Consider the following 23785-nt stretch of genomic DNA (forward strand, 5'->3'; position numbering starts at 1 on the left):
TCCATGTTAAAAAACTTTGAAACCAATAGGTCCATCCTCACCATTAACAACGATGCCATCCAACCAATCATGATCCTTCAACTTAAAGTTGTCAAATGTGACCATATTAGGGGCTCAAATCCGTCTATATGGCATGAAGTCAAAATAGCGTGCAAGCTTTATTACATTCAATCAAATGGAGATTGATCTGAGTTCTCCATATAAAGGAGACAAACGACATTATTGAACTATAAGCTCCTTGCATATGCAAGCTTATTGAAAACAAATACTTTTGGAAAGCAAGGTTTATATTTTTGTTTGGGATTGATAGAGTTTGGAAGCAAGGCGTGGAGTGAGAAGAACTTCAAGGGGAGTTGCCTTAGGTAAGGTAATGCCCAACCCTTCCGTCATGTCTACCAGCATATTTGATGGTGTCATGAACTCAAATCCCTGAAGCAAGCGAGCTAGTGCCAAGTAAGATACTTGCAATGCAAATGTGTAACCTGGACAGGCTCGTCTCCCAGACCCAAATGGTATGAACTCAAAATGTTGACCTGAAGCATCTATACTTGCATGGCTTGTGAGGAACCTCTCTGGTAGAAACTTTTCTGGGTCCTCCCAAATTCTTGGATCTCGGTGCAACTTCCACACATTAACAAGCAAACGAGTACCCTTTGGGACGTAATAGCCACAAACATGACAATCCTCCATGGCCTCATGTGGAACTGATAGGGGGCTTGGTGGGTACAAGCGCAATGTTTCCTTCACTATGGCTTGGAGGTAAACTAGATCTTTGATATCATGGTCGTCCACCCACCTGTCTCTACCAACCTTGAGATTGAGCTCTTCCTGAGCTTGCTTCAAAGCGTGCTTGTTATTCAATAATATGGACAGGAGCCATGTCAAGTTTAGAGATGTAGTGTCAGAGCCAGCCAAGATGAGATTCTACAACATGAAATTGAGGCCACACTTAATTAGAATTGCACTGGTTATTAGTTATTATACACGGAGTATGTAACAAAATTTTTCCCTTATTAGAAAGCAATGTTTCTTTATAGGGTATAATATTCTTTGTAAATAAAAGAAAGTACTATCATTATATGATAAATTAGAATGAACACGGGTCAAAGTCACTAAATATATATACCCAATTGATTTTAGGTGTAGAAAGGGTTCAACCTATATCTCTTATTCGACAATGTAAAAAAATTTACCAATTGAGTCAACTGTAACCAAAAAAACAAAATAAAAACATGGTTGATTAATTAAGTAGTGCGATAAATGACTATAACTTACCATTGCTGTTGCTTTTATAATGGTTTCACGTGTATGGCCAAATGCATCATCCTCAATTTCGGATAACATGACATCGATGAAGTCCGGCTTGTCGGTTGGTTCACTACCCTTCAGCCTTCTCATACTATGTTCTTCAACCCAACTTCCTGCTACAGAGTCCAATTCCCTTGCAATACGCTTCATAGATTTTACTTGGCCCAGCAAATCAAAACATCCTAGAAATGGAATCAGATCCGAAATGATAGGGACACCAGCTGCGTACATGAAGGCTTTAATATTTTTCCCAATACGTTGTGCCTCTTCATCATTTCCATGATTGAAGCTATCAAAATATCTCTTCCCTGCAATCATTTTAGTAATAATATTAAAGGTTAGGCGCTCAACCCACTCACTAATCACCACGTTGGCTTGGTTGCCCTCGTTGCTCTTGCAGAGAGTGTACAAATCTTTAATCACAGTTTCCACCTCGAATACTTGCACATTCTTTAGTGTTTCAAGCCGACGACTAGAGAGGAGTTCTAGCTTGGTTAGCTTTCGCATCATGTGCCAATATTTTCCATAACTGGAAAAACCAAATACTGCATAGTTGTAGCCAAGGTGCTTTCCTTGGCTAGACATTGGACGTGCAGCAAAAGCCTTGTCATTTGTAGTGAAGCACTCCTTGACTGCCTCATGACTGCTAATCACAAGTGCAGGTTTCATGCCAAGTCTGATCATGAAGATGGGACCATCTTTATCAGCCATAGCACCTAAGGTTCGTGCAATTGGGTTTTGGCCGCGTAGTTTATGAAGGTGACCTATGATTGGCAAGGCACCTGATGGCTCTGGAGCCAACATACCCTTAATTTTGCGACTACCAATTCTCACCCTCCATTGATTGTACAATAGAGCCAATACAAAAAACCCCGCAATTGCAAGTAGATGGGAAGTAATTTCCATGATGTCCTCAAACCTGAGGGAATGGAGAATACTATGAACTTTTCACCCACAACTTGGTAGTATTTTATAATGGTGAGAAAAAAATCACGGGCTGATTTTTGTCACTCACGTTGCTTGACTGGTCATAGTTGTAGACCTTTCCTTTTTTGCTGAAAGTCATAGTTGTGGACTTGTTCGGCGCTCAACTGTCATGGCAGGAGATTTGTATTCGTCAAAGTTATAAATTTTTTTTTTTGCTGAAAGCCGTAGTTGTAGACTTGCACTGCCTCTCAACGGTCATGGTGTTGAGTTTCTTGATTTGGGTTCTCATCCTATTTAATTATGTTAAATATATTAACAAGGCACTATACCATGTTATAAAATTCTTTTTTTTGCTGAAAGCCATAGTTGTAGACTTGCACTGCCTCTCAAATGTCATGGTGTTGAGTTTCTTGACTTGGGTTCTCATCCTACTTAATTATGTTAAATATATTAACAACGCACTATACCATGTTTTATATACTAGAGAGGATGCAGAAGGGGAAATATAGAATAGGAACACCGAGAACACAAGGGTTATGTGGTTCTGTCTTGTTGGTCTACGTCTATAAAGGAAACCCTTAAAGACTACATCTTTATTGTATAAGAGTGTAGTACAATAACTTGTTTTACAATGATCTATAACATGAGTATATATAGACGATTAAACCCTAAATTACTAGTAAAAGTAGGAGTGAGTTTGGGCCTATTACATTGGGCTAGCTAATATGTCTAATATATTTTTAACAAATTGGAATGGATGATGTCAAGAGCTCATATATTTTAGGTGGTCTTGACTTGCCAAAAAAAAAAAAGTATATGTATACTTGGAAAAACATTATATACCAAAGCAACTAAAGTAATCTAATCTATTTTAACCATTTTAATAAAATATTAAATATCTTAACTTGAGAATCACAAGAATTTGAGTTCAATAAAAATAAGAGTAATGCTACGTTCATAACATTTTTCACAATAAATCCCATATAGTAACTAGTAAGCAATTACTAATTCTAATTAGCAATTAATATTGACACCACTTTTAACCCACTAATAACATTTCATCACATAAGATTTATAGTGAAAATATTGTAGATATAATATTACTCTAAAATAACTTTGCTCCCTCAAACAAAATCCTTAACCCCTTAAATAAATAAATAAAAGGTTTAAATAATAACAATAAAAATTAGTCCAAATAACAACAAAGATAACTAAGGGTGACTCTAGAATTTTTTTAAGGTGGTCACTAAGAAATTTAAGTTATACAAAATCTCATAAAGAGATAACTTATATGTATCAACATCACCAAAAAAGAAAACAAGTTACAATTTCTTTATACTAACAAAGAGACAAAGAGAAAAGGGACTTATAACAAATGAAGTGAGAACTAAGAATGCTAAGAAGAGAGTAATAAAGTGAGAGATTCTGAAATGATAATAGAGAAGAGAAAAAAAAAAATATATATATATATATATATTTATATATATTTATATATATTGCTACAAATGGGAGTTCAGTTGCTGAAGAGAGAAAAATTGTTTTGATTGCAAAACCAAAGAAAGCATGACTACTATCACCACCAAGGAAATAAAATTATATATTATTTTTATTGAATGGGTGAACGAGTTACAAATTTGAATGATTACAGGTTTTTTTTTTTTTTTGGTTCACTTATTGTTTGGTTGTCTAGTCTTGTTTTTGTTTGGGTTATTTTTGTTGTTATTTAAGCTAATTTTTATTGATATTATTTAAGCCCTTTTTTGTTTGTTTGTTTGGTTAAGGGGTTAAGGATTATATCTGTTTGGAGGGTTAGCATTTGTTATGAATTTATTGTAACAATATTGTGAATATAACATTATTCTTATTTTTGTTATGAATTTATGTTTGGAGGGCTAGGATTTTTATTCTTATTCTTCGTTTCCACTTATCTCTTATCAATATATATATATATATATATATATATATATATAGCAGAAATCACATTCGGGCGAGCATGAAATTCTACCATGTGGCGCTTTGTATGAGTGGTATTCCATTTAGCCTTTCACCTCACCCCATCTTCTTATCAATGAATAGTTCAATTTAACATAGATTAAATATATATATATTAAATTAAAGATATCTATAAACATTTGGGGTTGAACAGGACATGGTGAGCAAAGGGCTAAGGAAAATCTCCAAGGAAACCTCACTTTCTCTGAGACAAAAGGCATTCCCATGGTTTGTTCAGGTTTGCTTTTAGACTCAATATCATTTGCTCTTTTACCTTTGTGACTTCTTGTCCTTTTCTCAGATTCAATTTTGGTTATGTTTGATGAAGTTCTTCGGATTTGTTGGATTATCAATAAAATTTTTCAGATTTTGGGCTTGGGCTATTTTTAATTTTTGTTCTAATATATATATATATATATATATATAATCGAAGCCTCTGAAGCTCTCATAATTTTCCACGTCAGCACAATATTAAATAAAAAAAAAAAAAAAAAAAAAAACTTACGCAAAATTAGAGAAGCCCTAAATTTAAATTCGATTGGCCTCTCTCACAAAAAGAAAAGGAGAACACGCACACTACTCCTAACGCAAAAACCCTAGAATGCCTAATTTTTTTCAAGGAGACCATAAGGAGCTTCTATGCTAGAGCCTATCCTACGCCTTGGTTTTTGTTGCATCCTCAACTCCTGCTTAACCAGGTAGAGCCTTTTCATTCAACCATACAACTGTTGAGTTTTTTGTGAGTTTGTGCATGGTGGTGGTGGTCTTGTAATTGTGGGATTATATTGTTTTTTACTTTTATTTTTTGGGATTTAATCTTTGAGATGATTCATAATTTACTTTGTTGTACACGGATGTGTTGATGTATGTGGTGGTGGTGGTCTTGTAATTGTGGGGTTATATTGTTTATTATTATTATTTTTTTTTTTTTTTGGATTTTATCTTTAAGATGATTTACAATTTATAGTTATTTGAATTGTGGGATTAATTCTTTGATTTTTTAGGATTTTTTATGTTCGTGAACTATATTGTTTTAACAATATTAAACATGTACTTTGGTATCAACTAGGATTTTGACATTCACCTATTAGCCAGTGTGAGATGAAAAGGAAAATACAAAAGAAAACTGTAGGGAGAGAAAGAAGGAAAAATATTCATAAAATATTTGGTATTAGCCTTTAGTTACTTACCATTTGGTATTTGCTTGTGAAATTATTGTAGAGCATTATATCACTTTAATTTATGGCTGTTCAATACTATCTCCAAACCAATTCACAGCTATTCAATTTATAATTCTTTGTACATTTGTGTTGTTCCTTCCCTGCAACAAATTTAAAACAACAGATTTCAATGAATACCAAAAAGCAACAAATTTAATTCTTTCTACATTCATTTGATGTTTTAAAGCAGGTTTAATTTTTAATTTTTGTTCTTCCATTCACTTTTATTTAGATTCGAATGGAGGAAAAGATTGAAGAGAAAGACAATAAAAAACCTGAGCATCTAACACTAAAAGCACAATTGGTATCAAGGCCAGTTTGTGCAGTTAGTTGCAGCCTAATTCATTGGGGAAGCTACCTAAACAGCTTTTGGAGTTTTAAAATCAATGGGTGTCAAATTGCTTCCTACTTTAGGATCCTCTCGAATTGATGTAATATTAAATAATAATTGATTGAGATCAAAGTATGAATCCCTTTACTGTTTATATATATGTGTGTGTGTATTATGTATTGTGTAATGCTTGAGTTCTAAAGATCTAATTTATTATAATTTTGTATAGATTATAAACCACCAGCTTTATGCTTTAACTTCCTTATTATCTGAATCAAATCAGGTACTATATTTATAGCTTTTAAATTGCATCTTTAATAGCTCTGGACTCTTACTGTGTTAGTCTTGATTGTTTCATTTGACTTGAATTGTCTTTTGCGTTGCTTTAAAATTTTTTTTGTATTTTTAGAACCAATTTTGTAGTCAACATATGATCTCTGAGTTAATTACAGTTTAATTGGACTGTAGTGAAAATTGGAGTTCTTATAAAATAAAAAGAATAGAAGAAGAAAAACATTTTGAATTGGACTATGCTTAAAAAATTGGTCAGATAAGGGTAAGTATGTTATGGAAATATTCTTAGATAAGCACATATTTCTATGATTACATTATATGGCAGATACATTACAAGGCTTTTGTTTTTAAACTATTGATCACTGTGTGTGATAGATCTCTCTATTGAATTGGCTTTTACATGTAATTTCTTCCTTCTAATTTGATATACAATTTAAAGAATCTATGTGCAAAAAGTGCCTGAGACCATCTATCAAGTTACATATTAGATGAAAAGGACGAATAGATTCTCTATTATTATTATTATTATTATTATTATTATTATTATTATTATTATTATAAGTTCCTCTCAATGCAAATTTAGCATTGGATTTTGTAGTTGGAAGAGTGGAAAAGAAGACTAGCTTATTGGAAGCATGGTAGTACTGAAGGAGTATATTCCATCTCATTCTTTATTGTGATGTCTTTGTGATCTTCTTTCAAAGCAAAGTTGGTAATATCATATTAAATTGGTACTTTTCTGTAGAGTTTTCTGATCTGTTAGATAGAGAGGTTTTTCTGTGCTTTCTGTCTAATTTATTGGTCTCTGTGATGTTTCTAGCAAGATGGTTTTCCTTTATTGGTGACTTTTATTGGCTTTACTTACACTAAGTTTTGTTTCTATGCCTGTTAATCAAATAGTTCGATGAAAGCAATAGACAATTTAAATAGAATTTCATAGTGGGTTTGTGTGATTGTGTATGAAATTGTAATTTTAAGATAGATTTTTTTGATTTTGATTGCTTGAATTTATTTTTCCTAAAGTAAATGTATCAAAACAATATTTTTTGGGTTATTGGTATTGTTGGGTTCCTTAGAATAATGGTTAGAACTCTAAGCCATATGGTTGTGGTTGTAAGAAAATGTTTGCTCTACTCTCTGCCCTCTACAACACTCTAATATGTAACATTGGTTACACATTTTGGATTGGATATTAGCTTTAGGATGTTGATTATAATGACAGAATTTTGTATAACCTTATACACATTTTTATGCAATGACCACATGGCACTTCTTAAAACTTTTGAAGGATAGAAGGATGCAAACCGTGATGAAAAGAGTCATGTTACCTTGCAAATGACAAAGGATATGAGAATGCAATTTGTAAATCTATTTAGCATTGGCTTTGTAAACAGATTGATGAGTGCTAATGTAAGTTCTTTAAGATTTTCAAGTTTTAAAGCATTTGATTTGATAAAATCTTATAGTTACTAAACACTTTCTCATGCATCGCCCAAGTTAGCAACTAGTCATTTTGAATACGAAAGCAAATCCCTATTATATATAATTTTTCTCATTTCAAACCACCTAGATAGAATTTTAGTTTTAAGGCGATAACTTTAAGTAATATATATAGAATTTTTTTTCTAAATAACAATAAATATTAAAAAATTTAGTTAATTGTCACGTTTCAAAACAATTTTGAAAACTAGCATCTCGAGTGTCTAAAACTCGAGTTCCAAGATAAAACTCGAGTTTTTAAGTCTCGATTTGTAAGTGGATAAAGAAAAAAATCAGGCTGAAAATCAAGTTTTAAACACTCGATTTCCATTAATTGAGTAAAAACGCCGCTATAGGTCTATAAAACGTCACTATATGGCTTAAAAACGCCACTATAGGACCCCTAAACCTGTACTTTAAAAAAATTTTGCAGGAAAACGCCGCTATAGGGCTTAAAAACGTCACTGTAAGGCTTAAAAATGCCACTATAGGTGAAATTTTTTTGCATGGAAATCGCGTTTTAAAGACTCGAGATCTATGTGGCATTTTCACACTCCCAAAATGAGTCTTTTGGACTCGAGTTATAATATGGATCTCGAGTTTCTAAAACTCGAGATATTAGTTTCCTTAATTCTTTGAAAACGTTCCTAACTTACTATTTTGAATGACTGATGGATGATGTTATGCACAATACCTCAATATATATATATATATATATATATTCGGTTTATTTGTGTGATTTTCACTTAATTTTGTGTTATATATTGTTTTTTGCTAATAAAAAAAAACTTAAAAATAAAATCCTTCACAAGTAATAGGCAAATTCACTTAAAATCAAATTAAGAATAGACTTTTAAACAACAATTGTATATAAAGCACATATTATGCAAAACATAAAATAAATTTATTTATCTTAAATATGACCTGTGATAATAAGTTTAAGGTTAAAAGAGAGAAAAAAAGGGTTTGATGAAACTTGTTGACAAGAGCTACAATATTATTTTTTTGATAAGTGCATGTATTAAAGTGACTAGTTGAAAAATATACTTTTTGAGAGAGAGAGAGAGAGGAGTATTTTCTTTTGGGTTCCATTCAAGTTGAATTTTTTTAATGTAATCTATTGGTTCTAGGAATCGAGTAACTTCTAGTTTAAAAGTTATATTTTTTTTAGTTTTTACTATTTCCCATTGTAGGTAGTACATGTCGAAACCATCTCGATGAGTACAAAATGACATTGGTTACCATTTTTTTTTCAATAATGCTACGAACTCGAATTTTTTGACAATAAATTTCGCAATTGTTAAAGTGATTGACTGTAAATAATGGAGGCATATGACACTCATGCATGTACACACAACTTCAGCAATGATGAAATTTGTTTTGAAAAACATAAAAACTGTGTTAACCACATTACTTCTTCTTTTTTTCTTTTTTCTTTTTTTGCCTTAACCAATTTCTAAGAAATTAAATTTATCAAAAGGAACGAATATATTTTATTTCAGATATTATATAAGACAATTGGCAGTTTTTCATAAATAGATAAAGAAATTAAGCATTGTATTAACACTGAGAGTTGACGATGGTACTTAAATAACAGAGATGGTGATGATAATAACATCAACAAAAGTATTAATAATACCAATAACAAATTAACAACAACACAACATAAGAATTAAAGAAATCATTAAGTTCTTAGGGTTTATTATTTATTGTGATAATGAATATATAAATAGTGGTTTTGAGTAATTGTAGTATTAGCAATTGTTGTTGCAGTAGTAGTACTGCTAATAACATTAATTAAATAATAAAGAAATATCTATCATTCAAATTCTCCCAGCCTCAACTATCGATGTATCAAAAATAATAATAGGAATGATGATAACAACAACAAAAACATAAAAATTACAATATTACTAAATTCATAGGGTTTATTATTTACTATGATAATGAAAATGTAAATAGTGGTTTGGAGTAATTGTTGTAGTAGTTGCAAAAATAATGATTATGATTATACTTAAATAAAAAATAAGATTACTAATTATTATTATAGTTCTAAGTTCTAACTGCTTCTAATACTAATACTAATAATACTACTAAGTACTAACAACAACAATAATAATTACAACAATAACAACAACAATAAGATATTTATTATTCTATGAATTCTAGTTAATTCAATTGGTAAAATTTTTGATGGTTGAATAAAAGAGATCTGAGGTTCAATTATCTCCTACACCAAAAATCTATTGGTATCTTGGTCCGATAATAAATGGCTATCATTAGAAGCGGCCGTCATAGGTTGAAACTCTCTCAAAAAAATATTTATCATCTATATATATATATATATAACCGAAGCCTCTACTGGCACCACAATTTTCCACGTCAGCATAATATTTAAAAAATAAAAAATAAAAATAAAAACATTATAACACCTCAAAACCCTAGCAACCTAACACCTCAAAATACTAGCAACCTTACCCCTCTCTCAAGTTAAGAAATATAAAGCCACAGTTTCTGCAAACTCTCTCTCTCCAAACGTAAATATCAAATTCAACCCCTTTAATTTCTCTTTATACTTTTGAGGCTTCTATAGAGTTATAGTGAGTTATGCTGATTTTGTTTTTTTTTTTTTTTTTTGTGTATAGATGGTCATAATACTCCGGTATTCCAAGAAAAGTTTGTGTTTTCGTTAATTGAAGGCCTTAGAGAGATAAGTGTTGCACTTTGGAACAGCAATACAAAAGACGATTTTATTGGCAGCGGAAAGTAATTACTTTGTCTCATATTTTTGTTTTTTGAATTGATTTTGTGTGCTTTTTAGACCCTTTTGGATCAATTTTGTTAATTGGGTGTTTTTTTTTTTTTTTTTTTTTTTTTTTGATAGGGTCCAATTGGGGAAAGTTCTTTTAAAGGGTTACAACGACCGCACTTGGTATCTGTATACTAACAGTGGGGGGTAAGTGCTATAAATTACTAACCCTTTTAAGTGTATAATCTGTTTCTAAAATTATCTATAATATTTTGTCCTCCGAAAATTTTATCTCTTTAATTTTATTATATTGTGTTTCTTAAACTATAGACAGATTTTCTTTGTTTCTTATTTTCAATAATAAATCATTTTATTGCAATACTGGTAATTGTTTGAGAAATCCAATATGTTCATATCTCTATAGAATAGAGAATAGTAGAAGCCAATTTTATTACAACTACTTAAATTGAGTTGACTTAATTCCGTACAATTACAAAGTATAGCATGAAAGATAATGGAATTAATTGTTGTAATTTTTATTTTCTTTCCATGTTTTAAATTTCCATAATTTTATTGTTGATGAGAAATTAAGGCTCAGTTGCACAATATGTGTAAATTCTTCAAAAGGCTACTTTAAATAGTAAGTCAATATGTCTCTTACATTTGGGTATTAGTTAGAATTATTTTCAAATGATTATACCAATAAAAGTGAATGTGTATAAATTTTGTTTAACTATCCCGTGTATCGCACGGGTTAGCGACTAGTTCCTATTATAAATAAAGCTAATAAATAATAATAATAATAATAATAATGATGATGATGATGATGATGATGATGATGATGGTGGTGTTAGTAGAGAGAAAAAAGAGTTTGGATAATAGAAAAAAAAAAATGGACATCCAGATTTCCTTTGGAAGAAATATTTTTATAAAAAAAAATTGAAATCCGCTTCTTTGTACATCAGAATTCCCTTTTTTGGAGGAAGAAAAAGTGAAACCCATCCTTTCAAGATCCGGATGCACTTTTACTTAAAAAAAAAAATTGGAAAAAAAATCTTGAAGATTTGGATTCGTTATATGTATAAATTGTTTCATTAGAATTAGAATTATTAATTTTCTTTGTCTATTAATAATAATTAGTGTATAACCTCGTGCATATGCGTGGGCACAATTAAAAACAATCGCAATTATATAGTTTAAATTATACATTAAAAGGTGTTCAAATTATATATAGTATTAGTTTACACCTTTTTAAAACCATACATTTATAAAAATATATAATAGTTTATATATATATATATAATTTATAATTTAATTGGATTTAAACTCTTCGTTTTTTACAACCAATAGTTCACTAGCTACAAAAATTAAAATATTAAATAGATGCGTGACTCAAAATTGGACTCCAATTGAAATCCAATTTAGAACTAACCGGATTTGAATTCTTCAATTTTTACACTTAATAATTCATTTATTATAAAAATTAAAAATTATATAAGACACATGACACAATCTAATTGGATTTTATCTGAGTTTTGAGTCTTTTAACTTTTAATATATATATATATATATATATATATAGAATTGTCAATATCCACCATATATAGAAGAGGAGAATATTGTATCTTCTACACAACTTAAAAGCTTTTCATGCAGCCCTGACATATAAAAACGTTGAAGAATCCAAAGATAAATGATATCGAAGATGAACAACAAATTAAAAATCTTAGTTATCCTACCAATGATAAAATACCAGCACGTAACAGAGCCCTCTCCTCCCCATTCACCTTCTTTTAACTCAACTTTCTGGAAATACTTAGGGCAAATTTTGGCTGTCTCGTGTATTCTTTTGCTGTTAACCTCGTGGAACTTATAAGCAGGAGCCTTAATTAGCCTCTACTTCAGTCTCTAGCTTACCGAATATAGACATTTTTTTTTTCAAAGTTAATGGTACGAATTCACCTTTACATTATATATCCAACTGCATGATATATAAAGAGAAAGAAGCGTGATAGACAGAATTTTGTTTTTGCGAAAGAGAAGCGCACAGTGATTACTGGGTTCTTTTTTGTTTTTTTACTTATATATGTAACTTGTTTAATAGGTAGCCAATATTTACTCTAAATTACTCCAAATTTTTTTTTTTTTTTTGAGAATCAACATCAAGAACTTTTATTAACTAGTTGCAGAATCTAAAACAACGAGCTGCTCAACATCAAATGGAACATACTCCATCCACACTAATAAAGGAAAAGAAATAATAGCTCTCTTAGCTAAAGCATGGGCAACACAGTTTCCCTGCCACCTAGTATGAGAGAAAGAACAGGTTCTGAGTGAACCCACAATAGACAGTGTGTCTTTTATAAATTACTCCAAATTAAATGAATGGTTTGGATTAAATTTTTATTCATTTAATGGTTTAGATTTAGGTGGGTACCATATCCAAAAAATAAAGAGTATGGTAGAATGACCTGAATTGTTAAAGTTGTAATATACCCAATAAAAGAAGTTACCTTTTAATAATAATAAAAATTCCATTAAAATTACTATTATATAGCAAACTATTTTAACAAATAGTCAAATAGAGGTAATAATAATAATAAAATAAATAAAAGGGCCCTTTTCTATGAGATTTGCTTCTCTCCCGCTTGCACAACACAAGAACAACAGCCAATCTTCCAAGCTTGGCGTTCTCTCATGCCCCCTCACACCCACCTTCTCCAACAACCCCAACATGTTGCTCCACAAATCTCAATTTTCTAGGCGGCTGTATATTTTCTTGACTTGACCGTCTACGCTACTCTAGCGCCGCCGTATCCTGTTCAGGACCCTTTTTTCCAAAGCCAAAGTTTAATTCTACGGTTTCTACCTGATTTCTTTCATCGTTTTCGATTTTTTAAATTCTTAAAAGCACTGAAAGTTTTAAAAGGTGGTGTAAATTTTCCGCCCCGTCAATATTAATCTGCCGCGGACCCTTTATTCTTTGTTTGTTTATTACAGGGATGGAAAAGTGTGGAATACTCCTTTGAAACGTGGAAAAGTGTGGAATTTTCTGCCCTCTCAAGATGTGATCCGGGTGATTAGTGGTTGTAAAATATAGTATGAATCACTGCCTATTAGGCTATTACATAAACTAACACAAAGGTACCGCAAGTGGCTAAAGTGGCTATATTAAGGGTCCGTTTGAATAAATTTTATTTTGCTGAAAATTGAAAATATTATAGCAAAATAATTTTTAAATGTGTAAATAGTAACGTGGGACCTAATTTTAATAAAAAAAGTTATTGAAAAAAGAGGTTTGTGGGTCTTGTGAACAGTGCGCGAGACCCACTGAACAGTGCCATTCCAGTGCAAATTTGGTTGTCAACGAGGTGGTGGGTCCCATGCACAGTGCACGGGACCCACTGGCAAGTCTGTGTTCACGTGCTTCTCAATTAAAAAATAAAAAAAAGGCGTGAAACGCCAGAAATGCAGATGCAGGGTAGAATAATTTCTACCCAAACGCATACTAAGTATCTGTTTATCAACAGTTTATTTGGTGAAAATTAAAATTTTTTTGTTGAAAATATTATAGAAAAAGCTAAAGTAATACAGTAGAACTTATGAATAATATCAAAAAGTACAATAAAACTCATAAATAATAGTAAAAATAAACTAAATGTTAAAAGAACTATCCAAGCTTAACTCAAACACAACCTAGGTACTCAAATTCTTCGGTCAATATTTTTTTATTGTAGGATGCGAGAGGACACTCAATAAGTCAGACCCACGTTGTTGTACTCCTTTTAACATCCCATCTACGCTACATTCAAAATTCCACTCTATCATCTTTTTCCAGGAACGTGGAGTGAGCAAATAAGATAAAGTGAATTTTTAGCTAAACGTTAATATTATGAAGTCTAAAACCGACCCAAAAAATGTAATTATATACATTAAGATGCATAGTATAATTCTTATATATATAATTAAATATTATTGATAGTCATTTTTTTTTTAACTTTTTAAAAAGTCCTGTAATAAATATTATTAGGTATAAAATATAAACTATTCATATTTATTTATTACTTCTTAATTTTTGTTATTATGAAGCACTTTTTTTTTTTTTTTTTTTTACAATTCATTTATTTTAAACTCTTTGATTTTTGTACTTAATAACTCACTTAGGTGAATATTTATGATGTGGTCTCACATTTGATTCTAAATTAGAAAATAAAACTTTCTTTAAAATAATTTAGGACACATGGCGCAAAATTTAACTTTAATTCGAAATTTTAATTAGACTTTCTCTAAGTTTTGCCTATTAATATATATAGAGAGAGATATATAATCCTAGAAATTTTGATAGTTTTCAAACATTAATTGCAATGGAGAAAATTGTCTGCCCCTTAAAGATTGATTGACCGACACTTTAGACTTTGTTTGGTTGAGGATGGAAAAGTGCGAGATATAAAATGGTGAGGGGATGAAACGTGGGGGAAAGAAGAAAAAATAGTTTTCACTCATGTATGTTTGATTTAAATGATAGAAAAATGAAGGGATATGATCTAGGTGATTGGTTGTTGTAAAATAAATTATTGTAGACACCTCATTTTGTGGTTGTGCCCACAATTATGCATCATTGCCTATTACATAAAGGAAAGGTTTTGCTGCATACTTGTATGCAAAAATTGTTGCATATAGGTTTATGTGGCAGCAAAAAGAAAGAGACAAGTGTCTAAGGGTCTAGATAATAATATGTGCATTACCCTTAGATACATATTGCTTTCTTTTTGCTGCCACATAACAATGTATGTAGCAAAACCTTTACCATTACATTAATAGTCATTAAAATTTTGATTTTTTTTTTCAAACATTAAATCCTTAATGTACTAATAGTTTTAATAATAATTGTCATGGAGAAAATTGGCTACCCTTCAAGATTGATTGACTGACACTTTAGGCTTTGTTTGGTTGGGATGGAAAAGTGTGTGTGTGTGTGTGTGATATAAAATAGTGAGGTGATAAAAAAGATTTAGGGTATGTTTGTGTGGGGGAGTGGACTTATATCTGCCCCGAAGACCTTAGCCTGAAAAGGAAGTCCTGAGAAACCCTATTCGTAGAATGGGCCCAGACTAGGGGCCAATAAGGGATAAAAGGACCTCCTGTTGAGAAGAGACCAATTGGGCCCACTACAAAGGTATTTCGTGAAGCCAATCTTCCCAAGGAAACGTGGCCCAGTTGAGAAGCAGTCATTCTCCTCGCCAAGAATACCCTTTATTCACCTACTTTCTTGGGGAACATGTTGAAGAAAATGTAGAGCCCAATGTAATAGTCACCTTCGCATTAAGGGCTTTCCTCACCTAATGTCAGCCACATTGAATGTTGAATGATTGCCTTGGACAATGGAAACACTCACAAAAGTCTATCTTCATGATCAAGAAATGGCAAGAGAAGGTGTTGATGTAACAAGTATCCCCCTAGATCCAGCTAAGAGCAGGACAGCTATAAGAAGAGGAGGATGGCTATAAAAGGAGGAGAGCAACAAGAAGGGGGATCCATAAAAAATCAAAGGAACAACAGGAGAGAGAAAGTGAGAAGAATCTTCACTTGTATTTATCCTTTGAAACTTTTGTTTGTATCACGAGAATATAGTTTCTATGCATATATAGCCTTAATTCAGTTATATTTGTCTCCAATTATCTTTGTGATCTTCCCCTTGTGAATTTCCATCTCCCATCCTTTAGAAATTAGTTGTGTTGATCCTAAATTCAAAGCTAGTTATCGTAGCTTTGTGTTTTTGACCCCCACAGTTTGGTACGTATTTTTTTCCTAGTTTTCTATTTTCAAAAATTGTTTTCTATTTTCTAGACTTGAAAACTTGTTTGGTAATTGAAAACAAATAGGAAAAAAAAAAGTTTCCACATCTAAATTTACAAAGGAAACTAAAAACAAATGAATAAGTGTTTTTAATTTTCAGTTTCCAAGGAAGCTTGAAAACACAGAGAAAACAAGTGTAACCATGCACTTAAGTGAAGTCCAAGCTTCAAATCTTGGTGGGAACAAAAAATAAAACCAAAATCTTTACATTAAAATTTTGACTTTGAAAATAGAAGAAAACTATTTTTTACTTCTATTACTAAAAACAAGTTTCTGAAAACAAAAAAGCAAAAAACAAAAATGGTTACCAAACGCAACCTTACATTATGTTTGATAACTATTTTTTCCTCTTATTTTTTGTTTTCAAAAACAATTTTCTTGTTTTGAGACTAAAAAACTTGTTTGACAATTCAAAAAGGATAGAAAACAAAAACTCAATTTGTAAAGGAAATTGAAAACAAGCAAAAGGTTGTTTTCAGTTTCTAGTTTTCAAAACCAATGAAAGCATGTGTCTGATTTAATAAATCCATCTCAATTAATGAGTTAGCGCCAAGGTTCGAATCCTAGTAACAACATATTTCAGTATCCTCTATTTTTTTCTTCAAAAAACTTTTTTTTTTTTTAATTTTAACTAACCAAAAATGGTTTTTTTATTTCAAAAATATAAGAAAATTGTTTTTCTTTCTATTCCCAAAAACAAGTTTTTAAAAATAGAAAACAAAAACAATTACCAAACATAACCTTAGTTTTTGCTCATGTGTGTTTAGTTGAAAGAAGGAAAAAGTAAAGGAATAGAAAATTATTTTGTTAGATTGGGATGAAAAAATAAGATGATAGAAAATGTAACTTGTATAAGCAGCAAAAATTCTCTTTAGAGAGTTATTCTCGTCGATGGTTGCTCTAAAGAAACAGTATAACCAAGTAAAGTTTCAGCTTTCCATTTACATAAAAATGCTGAGTGTGTTTTAACAGTTATAAACATGATAATTTTCTCCTTGTACACCTCCTTTACCTGTGAGATTAATCATCGAAGTATATCACAGAGATGTACATATTTATATCTTTAGGATTATCCATCTGTAAGTGTACAATTCAGTTATCTTCTTGTCATTTATTCCCCTTCTAAAATGATAGAACTAGACCGTACCCAATATTCCTACAAACTCACATGTTCTATAAATTTGATATTAGGACCTCCCACGAGTGTATATCAAAGTTCTGTTTGATCTACATTTGATGATCTGCAGTCAGATTATGACTTAGCATATATGGTTTTATTATGTTACTATTTTTTGTTGTTGTAATAATTAAGTAATTGAGAAGTTGCTTCTTTTGATTTGTTTATGTGGGTGCCCATTTTATACTTGGACTTGGAGGACCAAATGTGCTTAAAATATGGCAATCATGCCCGGCGTGCTTGCTTGCTGTGACAGGCTTTAAGACTCCGTTTGGGAGTTCATAAGGGAAGAGAATGGAATGGATTGGAATGATCATAAGGAAATGGAAAAGAATGGAATGGAATGAAATGTATTTAAATAAGAGAAAGGAATGGAAAAGAATGGAATTAAGTAATCTTGATTGGATGTTTTAAAATAAAAGAATGAAAATTAATGGAATGTAAGTAATCTTGTTTGGGAGCAACATGGAGGGAATGGAATGAAATCATTTTATGACAATATTACTATTAGACCCTTATTTTAAAATAAAGAATTGAATATATAGAGGTATTTTGAGAGTTCTAGTAAAAAAATCATTAAATCTAATTTCATTCCCTCTCATTCCTCCCAATCTCGGAAGGAATGAAAATTTAAGGTTTTAAGAAAACAGAGATGAATGAGTGTTCCCTCTTACCCATTTCATTCCCTCCTACTTAGACTCTCAAACAAGGAAATGAACTTTCCATTCCCTGCAATAAAACTCCCAAAAGCCTTTATTTTTTGTCAAGTTCACATGCTTTAGTCTTTCTATGCCTAATGCCTTCAGGGTTTTAGAACATAGAGGCTGGTTTTGGTATGATGGCATTTTATGTCACTTATGTTTTCAATGCTATGGGGTAGTGCGTTTGTATTATCTCCCATAAGCTAAGCAAAGGAAACTGCAATGTTCCAACCTTTCATCCAAATAAATTAAAAAAAGGAAAGTGTAGTGTGTGGTACTGCTTTGGAGTAAATGTTGGGTAGGTAAATTTACTTAACTCTATTAAAATAAAGACAGTGATAAGCCTTGTCTGATAGGATTATAGCCAATTTACGCATGGAGCATTACATCAAGAACGTGTTCAATAGTCGATCTGTGGTTTAGGTAAAATATAATGATCTACTTATTGTGTTTTTTTTAGAAGAATATACTTATTATGTTGATCTTACTTATAAGTCAAAAGAAATTGAATGATTTAATGTGTCAAGCCGGGCTAACCCATTTTTCATTGGTCAAAAAAAAAAAAAAAAAAATCAATAATGTGATTTCTTGATTCCATATATATTTAGATTACATTTTGTCAATATGTAGTATGTGATAGTCATGGTTTAATTTTGGTAGAATATATTTATTGAATCATTCTTTATAAAATCATTTTGCATTTCACATATCCTGAATCATTTAAGAACATGCTAGGTTTATAAGATTTGGACGTTCAATGAAATGATTTAGATCATGACATGTGAAATTTATGTCATGTCATTTAACTTCAAGAATGTGAAATAATAATTACTAGTTTCTAAGCATGTTCTCCCGTGCATGCTTAGAAGCTCCTTTTTTTTTAAAGGTTAATAATTTCTATTAATCATAATTCGGGGCTGCAATATTCTTTAATCACAAAAATACCTAAATGTGTGATGAGATTTATGCGTTTGTCGGTGATATAATTTTTTATTATATAAATCTCACTACACCCCTAACAAAGCTTCTAAACACATTCGTTTCAATCATTGAAAAACCTAGGGTTGTGATGAGGTCACGCAATAAAATTTACATCCACATAATATACATTGAAAAGGAAGATCTGTAACTCAAAATTCCTCACCACACAGAGTACCACAATGTTGTTGGTTAAGAATTTCCGTGCGATCAAGGCTCCATCATTTAGAATAAAATTTGTGAAGCATTAACAAAGTTGAAATAGTTTTAAGTAATTTTTGGGTCTCTTTCAAGGAAACTGCGCTTATAAACCGAGCCAAAACAATCTTTTTCCAAGCTTTTTAATTACTAAAAAGTAATCTATCTTGTCTCTGAAATGATCTAAAAAGTTTGGATTTGGCAACTGGCCTACGGTTGAGCTTTGCGATGATGATGAGTTTCTTGTTCTAGTCACTTGTGATGGGATTTGGATAGTTGGTTTCCATCTAAGTTCTCTTATTAATGTATTTTTTTATCTCGAATTTGTGAAATTTACTCTGAATGCTTTAGGGATTGTATTTGTTAAGTACTTTGAATTCAAAACTTTGTGAATTTGGTGAGAGTGTAGATGGTCTTATGCGTATGATGATAAACTAGGCTTTAGGTACGCCATTGCTTTACTGGTTTTGTTGGAAGTGCTTACAAGTCCTGAGGGCACATTTAGTGGAAAAGAGAATTGGAAATCAGCTTTTTGGATTACACTTGCAGGAATCAGTTGTGATAACTTATGTTCATAGCTTTTGACTTTTATGTTATGGTTGATAATGTCATGGGCATCATTTTAGTTGCTAAATTCAATTGGGCCTTCAATTATTTTTATTTTCAACTCTAAAAGCTCAAAAATGTGTTAAAACACAAGAGCTTATTTAGACCCCCAATTAAAAATTATGGCTAGATTACTTTTACTCTAACTTATCTAAATGCGGAAACAAGAGTAAATGAAGCGCAATCAACGGATACTACTCTAGTGCATAAACATGAACAACAAATAATAAAAGTAAAGTACAAGAGTAAGGGATAAGAGATGCAACCACAAGATAACACGACGATGTGTTATCGAAGAGGAAACCGAAGAACTCAGCGAAAAACCTCTCCGCCGCCCTCTAAGCGGTAAATCGATCCACTAGACAATAAATTGGGATACACGAATAGCAAGAGACCCTCCAAACCTAATCTACCCAATGTACCTAAGCCCTCCAAGCTCTTACTCCAACAAGGTTTTTCGAATTGTGTCTTGTCTAGCTTTCCAGATCCCGCAATACGCCCGATTGCATCAACCAAGCCTCATCGGCTTCTTTTGGCAAATCCCCAAAGCTTCCCAAGCTCCAAAACACTCTCTACTCTCTAAATAGGTGTGGGTTGTGTTTGGGTATAAATCTCCTCTCAAGGTATGACAATGGGAAAGGGAAGGAGAAGAGGCTAGAATGATTTCTCACTAAGGATGGGTAGCTCTCTCTTTAAAAGATGGGTGTATGTGTTGTAGAAAACCTATCTAGGGTTTTTTCTCTCTTAAATGGCCTCCTTTACATTTGTGGGTAATGAGGGTATATATAGTATGGGTAAAGGGTAAGAAAGTCACACTTGAAAAACCTCCAGGTAGAGAGTCTCGCAGGTATCTTGCGAGAAGGCCTTACCCGCGAAATATTCGCGAAATTGATAGCCGAGCATGACTCTTCAGCTTCCAGTCATGTGCTTCTCACATGCCCCTTTCGCAGGAAACCTTCTCGCGAACTTCTTGCGAAATGCACTGATCTTCATTTAAGCTTGAGTCTTCACCAACTTAATACTAAACTCAATACAATAAAATCCCACAAAATACAAGCAACAAAATTAAAACAATTACAACACTTTTTGTCATGGAATAAAGCCAACATAAAACATAGTTATAAATCACAACTTTACAAACTCAATAGAAAATTTGGTATTCACAATTTGGCACATAATGTGAATTAGAATGTTCACTTGTGCATTTTATAGTGGTGGAAGGGTTTTGCAAGTGTTTGTCACAATTGGACATAAATGTAATGGAGAACCTTTTTTTTTTTTTGCATGCTTTCTAAAATAATTAACTTTACTCCATCTCTTGTATAAAACCTTGACATTGAAGGACTTCTAGGAGTATCTATTTGAATGCAAAAATGTTGACTTGGTGTAGTTGTTGAATTTGAATGATCTGATTATTTTTATTGATTAGTCTATGAGTCTGGAAACTTTAGGAGCAACACCAAGATCTTTGGGTTTCAACATTAAAGTTCAGAGTTGTCAAAATATGACTTGATTATTGGTATTTAGTTATACCACTGGCTGACGACCATAGCAAAAACATTTTATTTTTGTGCGTAGTATCATGTAATGTCTAAATTTTGGAGATACTACTGCCATACATGTTGGGCTTATGCCCTCATTGAATTCTCTGGTCTGACATATTTTGAGATTTAATTTGGGTTCTTTTAAAATTGATGTGGCGGTACAGGTGTCAAGGATAGGGACCAACTTTGTAATTTACCCAAAATAAAAATAAAAGAACAGGATAAATAATTCCTTATATATATTGTCCTTTTTTGCAATTTACACCTAAAATCATAATTTAGATAAGTTCTTATGAAACACTCAGTTTTCTTGAAAAGCAATTTCTAACAGCTTTTACCAAACATTATGCTTTTAAAAAAATAAAAAACACAATTTCATACAGCACTTTTTAAAACCGCCACTTTTTCAAAAACCACAGTTTCAAAAAGCTAAACCAAACTCACCCATAGTTAATGTAAGGGACTTTCAATACCTAAACCCAAAAATATAGTGGTAGAGAAATTAATTGTGGTTTAGAAATCAATCAGTCAAACTGAGAACCAACTACCAATTCAGTTTTTAAAACCCATGAAATTGGAAAACTCATTTCATTACTTGGAACCAACCCAACCACATTCAAACCAGATGGTTTGCTAAACCAAGAATGGGTTTTCCCCTATAAAATTTTGAGCAAAAAATATAATTGATAGTCTTCATTCTCTTTCATCACTACCAAACACTAGAAGATGGCGTTTGGTGTTGAAACATTCCAATGTTTGGTTGTATATCACACAAGGGAATCAAATGCTGGAGGAATTTGGCTTCCCATGCAATCCCCTTTATGTGAGAATGTGGATTCCCTTTTTAAAACATGAGTATCCACATTCCTACTTGAAAAAATTACATTTTTTTTTAATAAATTGACAATTTTGCCCATTTCTTTCTACCATTTAACCAATATAAATAAAGTTAAAAAATAATTATTATTATAAATTGACAATTTAAATAATTATTTTTGTATTATACATATCATTAAGAAAATTTTGTACTACAATTTTATTGAATTTTTCAAAAATATTATATTATATTATATTTCATTTAATTTATTTGGAGGAAGATTAAATAAAAATAAAACTTGGTACGAATCAAAAGTTTGGGAAAATTAATAATTTTTATAGGATTCATACAAATATATCAAATATAAGCATCGTATATTCTCAAGATTCTTATTAGATTCCTAATCAAACCAAACGTAAAAATAGTCATATTCTCAGGCATCCAAATTTCTAGGCATCACATTCTGTGGAATATGAATATGATGAGAGTAATATAGATTCCCCTAAACCAAATGCCATCAAAAGCTTTGAGTCGTTTGCCACCAGTAACGTAGGAGGATTTGCATTGCTAGATGAATCTCCACCTTAAGATCTCTTACCCTAATCTCCACAAATCCTACCATAGGTTAAAATATGTGAAAGACCGCTCATAGCCCACTTGTTTTTGGTTGGGTCAAATCTGTGTGAACCAATGGAGTCATGTTGGAACCTCTAATAATGGTGATTCAACTGATTGTATTTTCACCATAAATCAAGGGTGTTACATGCAGTCGCCAATTATTTTGTTAACTAGAAAAAATAAGAAAACCATAATTGAAATAAACATCTTTATTGAATATATAATTTAAAAAATAAATGCTTGTTGAAGTAACTATAAACTTTACATGGCTTTGATCATAGATACAATTTAATAGAAAAATACATGGCTAAGAGTCCTAGTTACATTCTATAAAGATAAAATTACATGGATAAGAACTAATCAAGAACCATTGATCTAAATTCAAAGGCCAAGTTGCGAGGTGAAAAGGAGTTAGGCACCTGGCTTGCTTGGTGAAACTGGTCTTCTAGGCTATGATAGCTATTGATCACATTACATCATCCATATAACCAAATATTTAATCGATCAATTGCATATTATTGCTTAAAAGTAAATGTGATATGCGATCTTGCTTGAAAATAAATGTGTGCGCACAATGAGAAACCCTAATGTCATTATGTTCATTATCTTATTTAGATTGAAAGATAAAATCTAGTGATTGTGTGTGATTGGTGAGATTCCTAGATTTAAGCAACTTGGAAAAATAACACGGTGACTATGTGTGATTAGTATTACCCTAGATCTAGCATATGAACATGTTGAAGAACATTAAGAACTAACATTTTATTTCATGATTTTAACTAAATGTAAGATCAAATTCTAGTGTATGCATGAACATGTGAAGAACAAATATGAACATTCAAGATTAAATTAACAGCCTAACATGCTTTGATCCTAATATTCATTACAAATGCATAGACAAACATGTTTTTTTAAAGACAGCTAACCAGCATCCTAATCAAAACATGAAGAAACAATAATATTTAAGAGATAGGCAGAAAAGAACTCACT

The 23785-nt window shown here is 31.5% G+C and overlaps 1 protein-coding gene across 3 annotated transcripts in view; it reads right to left on the bottom strand.

Annotated features, from left to right (window-relative positions):
- Positions 1-56: 56 nt before the first annotated feature.
- The window catches only part of LOC126699188 (cytochrome P450 CYP82D47-like), a 53156-nt gene continuing 29427 nt past the window's right edge, over positions 57-23785 (bottom strand). For 2 of the 3 annotated variants that reach the window (XM_050396858.1, XM_050396857.1), the window contains exons 2-3: positions 1276-2227; positions 57-924 (exon numbers count right to left, since the gene is read on the bottom strand). In XM_050396858.1, the coding sequence (XP_050252815.1) occupies positions 286-924; positions 1276-2214 (1578 nt within the window). In that variant the 5' untranslated portion in view covers positions 2215-2227 and the 3' untranslated portion in view covers positions 57-285. Of the gene's footprint in view, positions 925-1275; positions 2317-23785 lie in introns of those variants that run through there. The other variant, XM_050396856.1, reaches the window with a different exon arrangement.

The sequence above is a fragment of the Quercus robur genome, chromosome 9 (assembly GCF_932294415.1).
Source record: "Quercus robur chromosome 9, dhQueRobu3.1, whole genome shotgun sequence".
NCBI lineage: Eukaryota > Viridiplantae > Streptophyta > Magnoliopsida > Fagales > Fagaceae > Quercus > Quercus robur.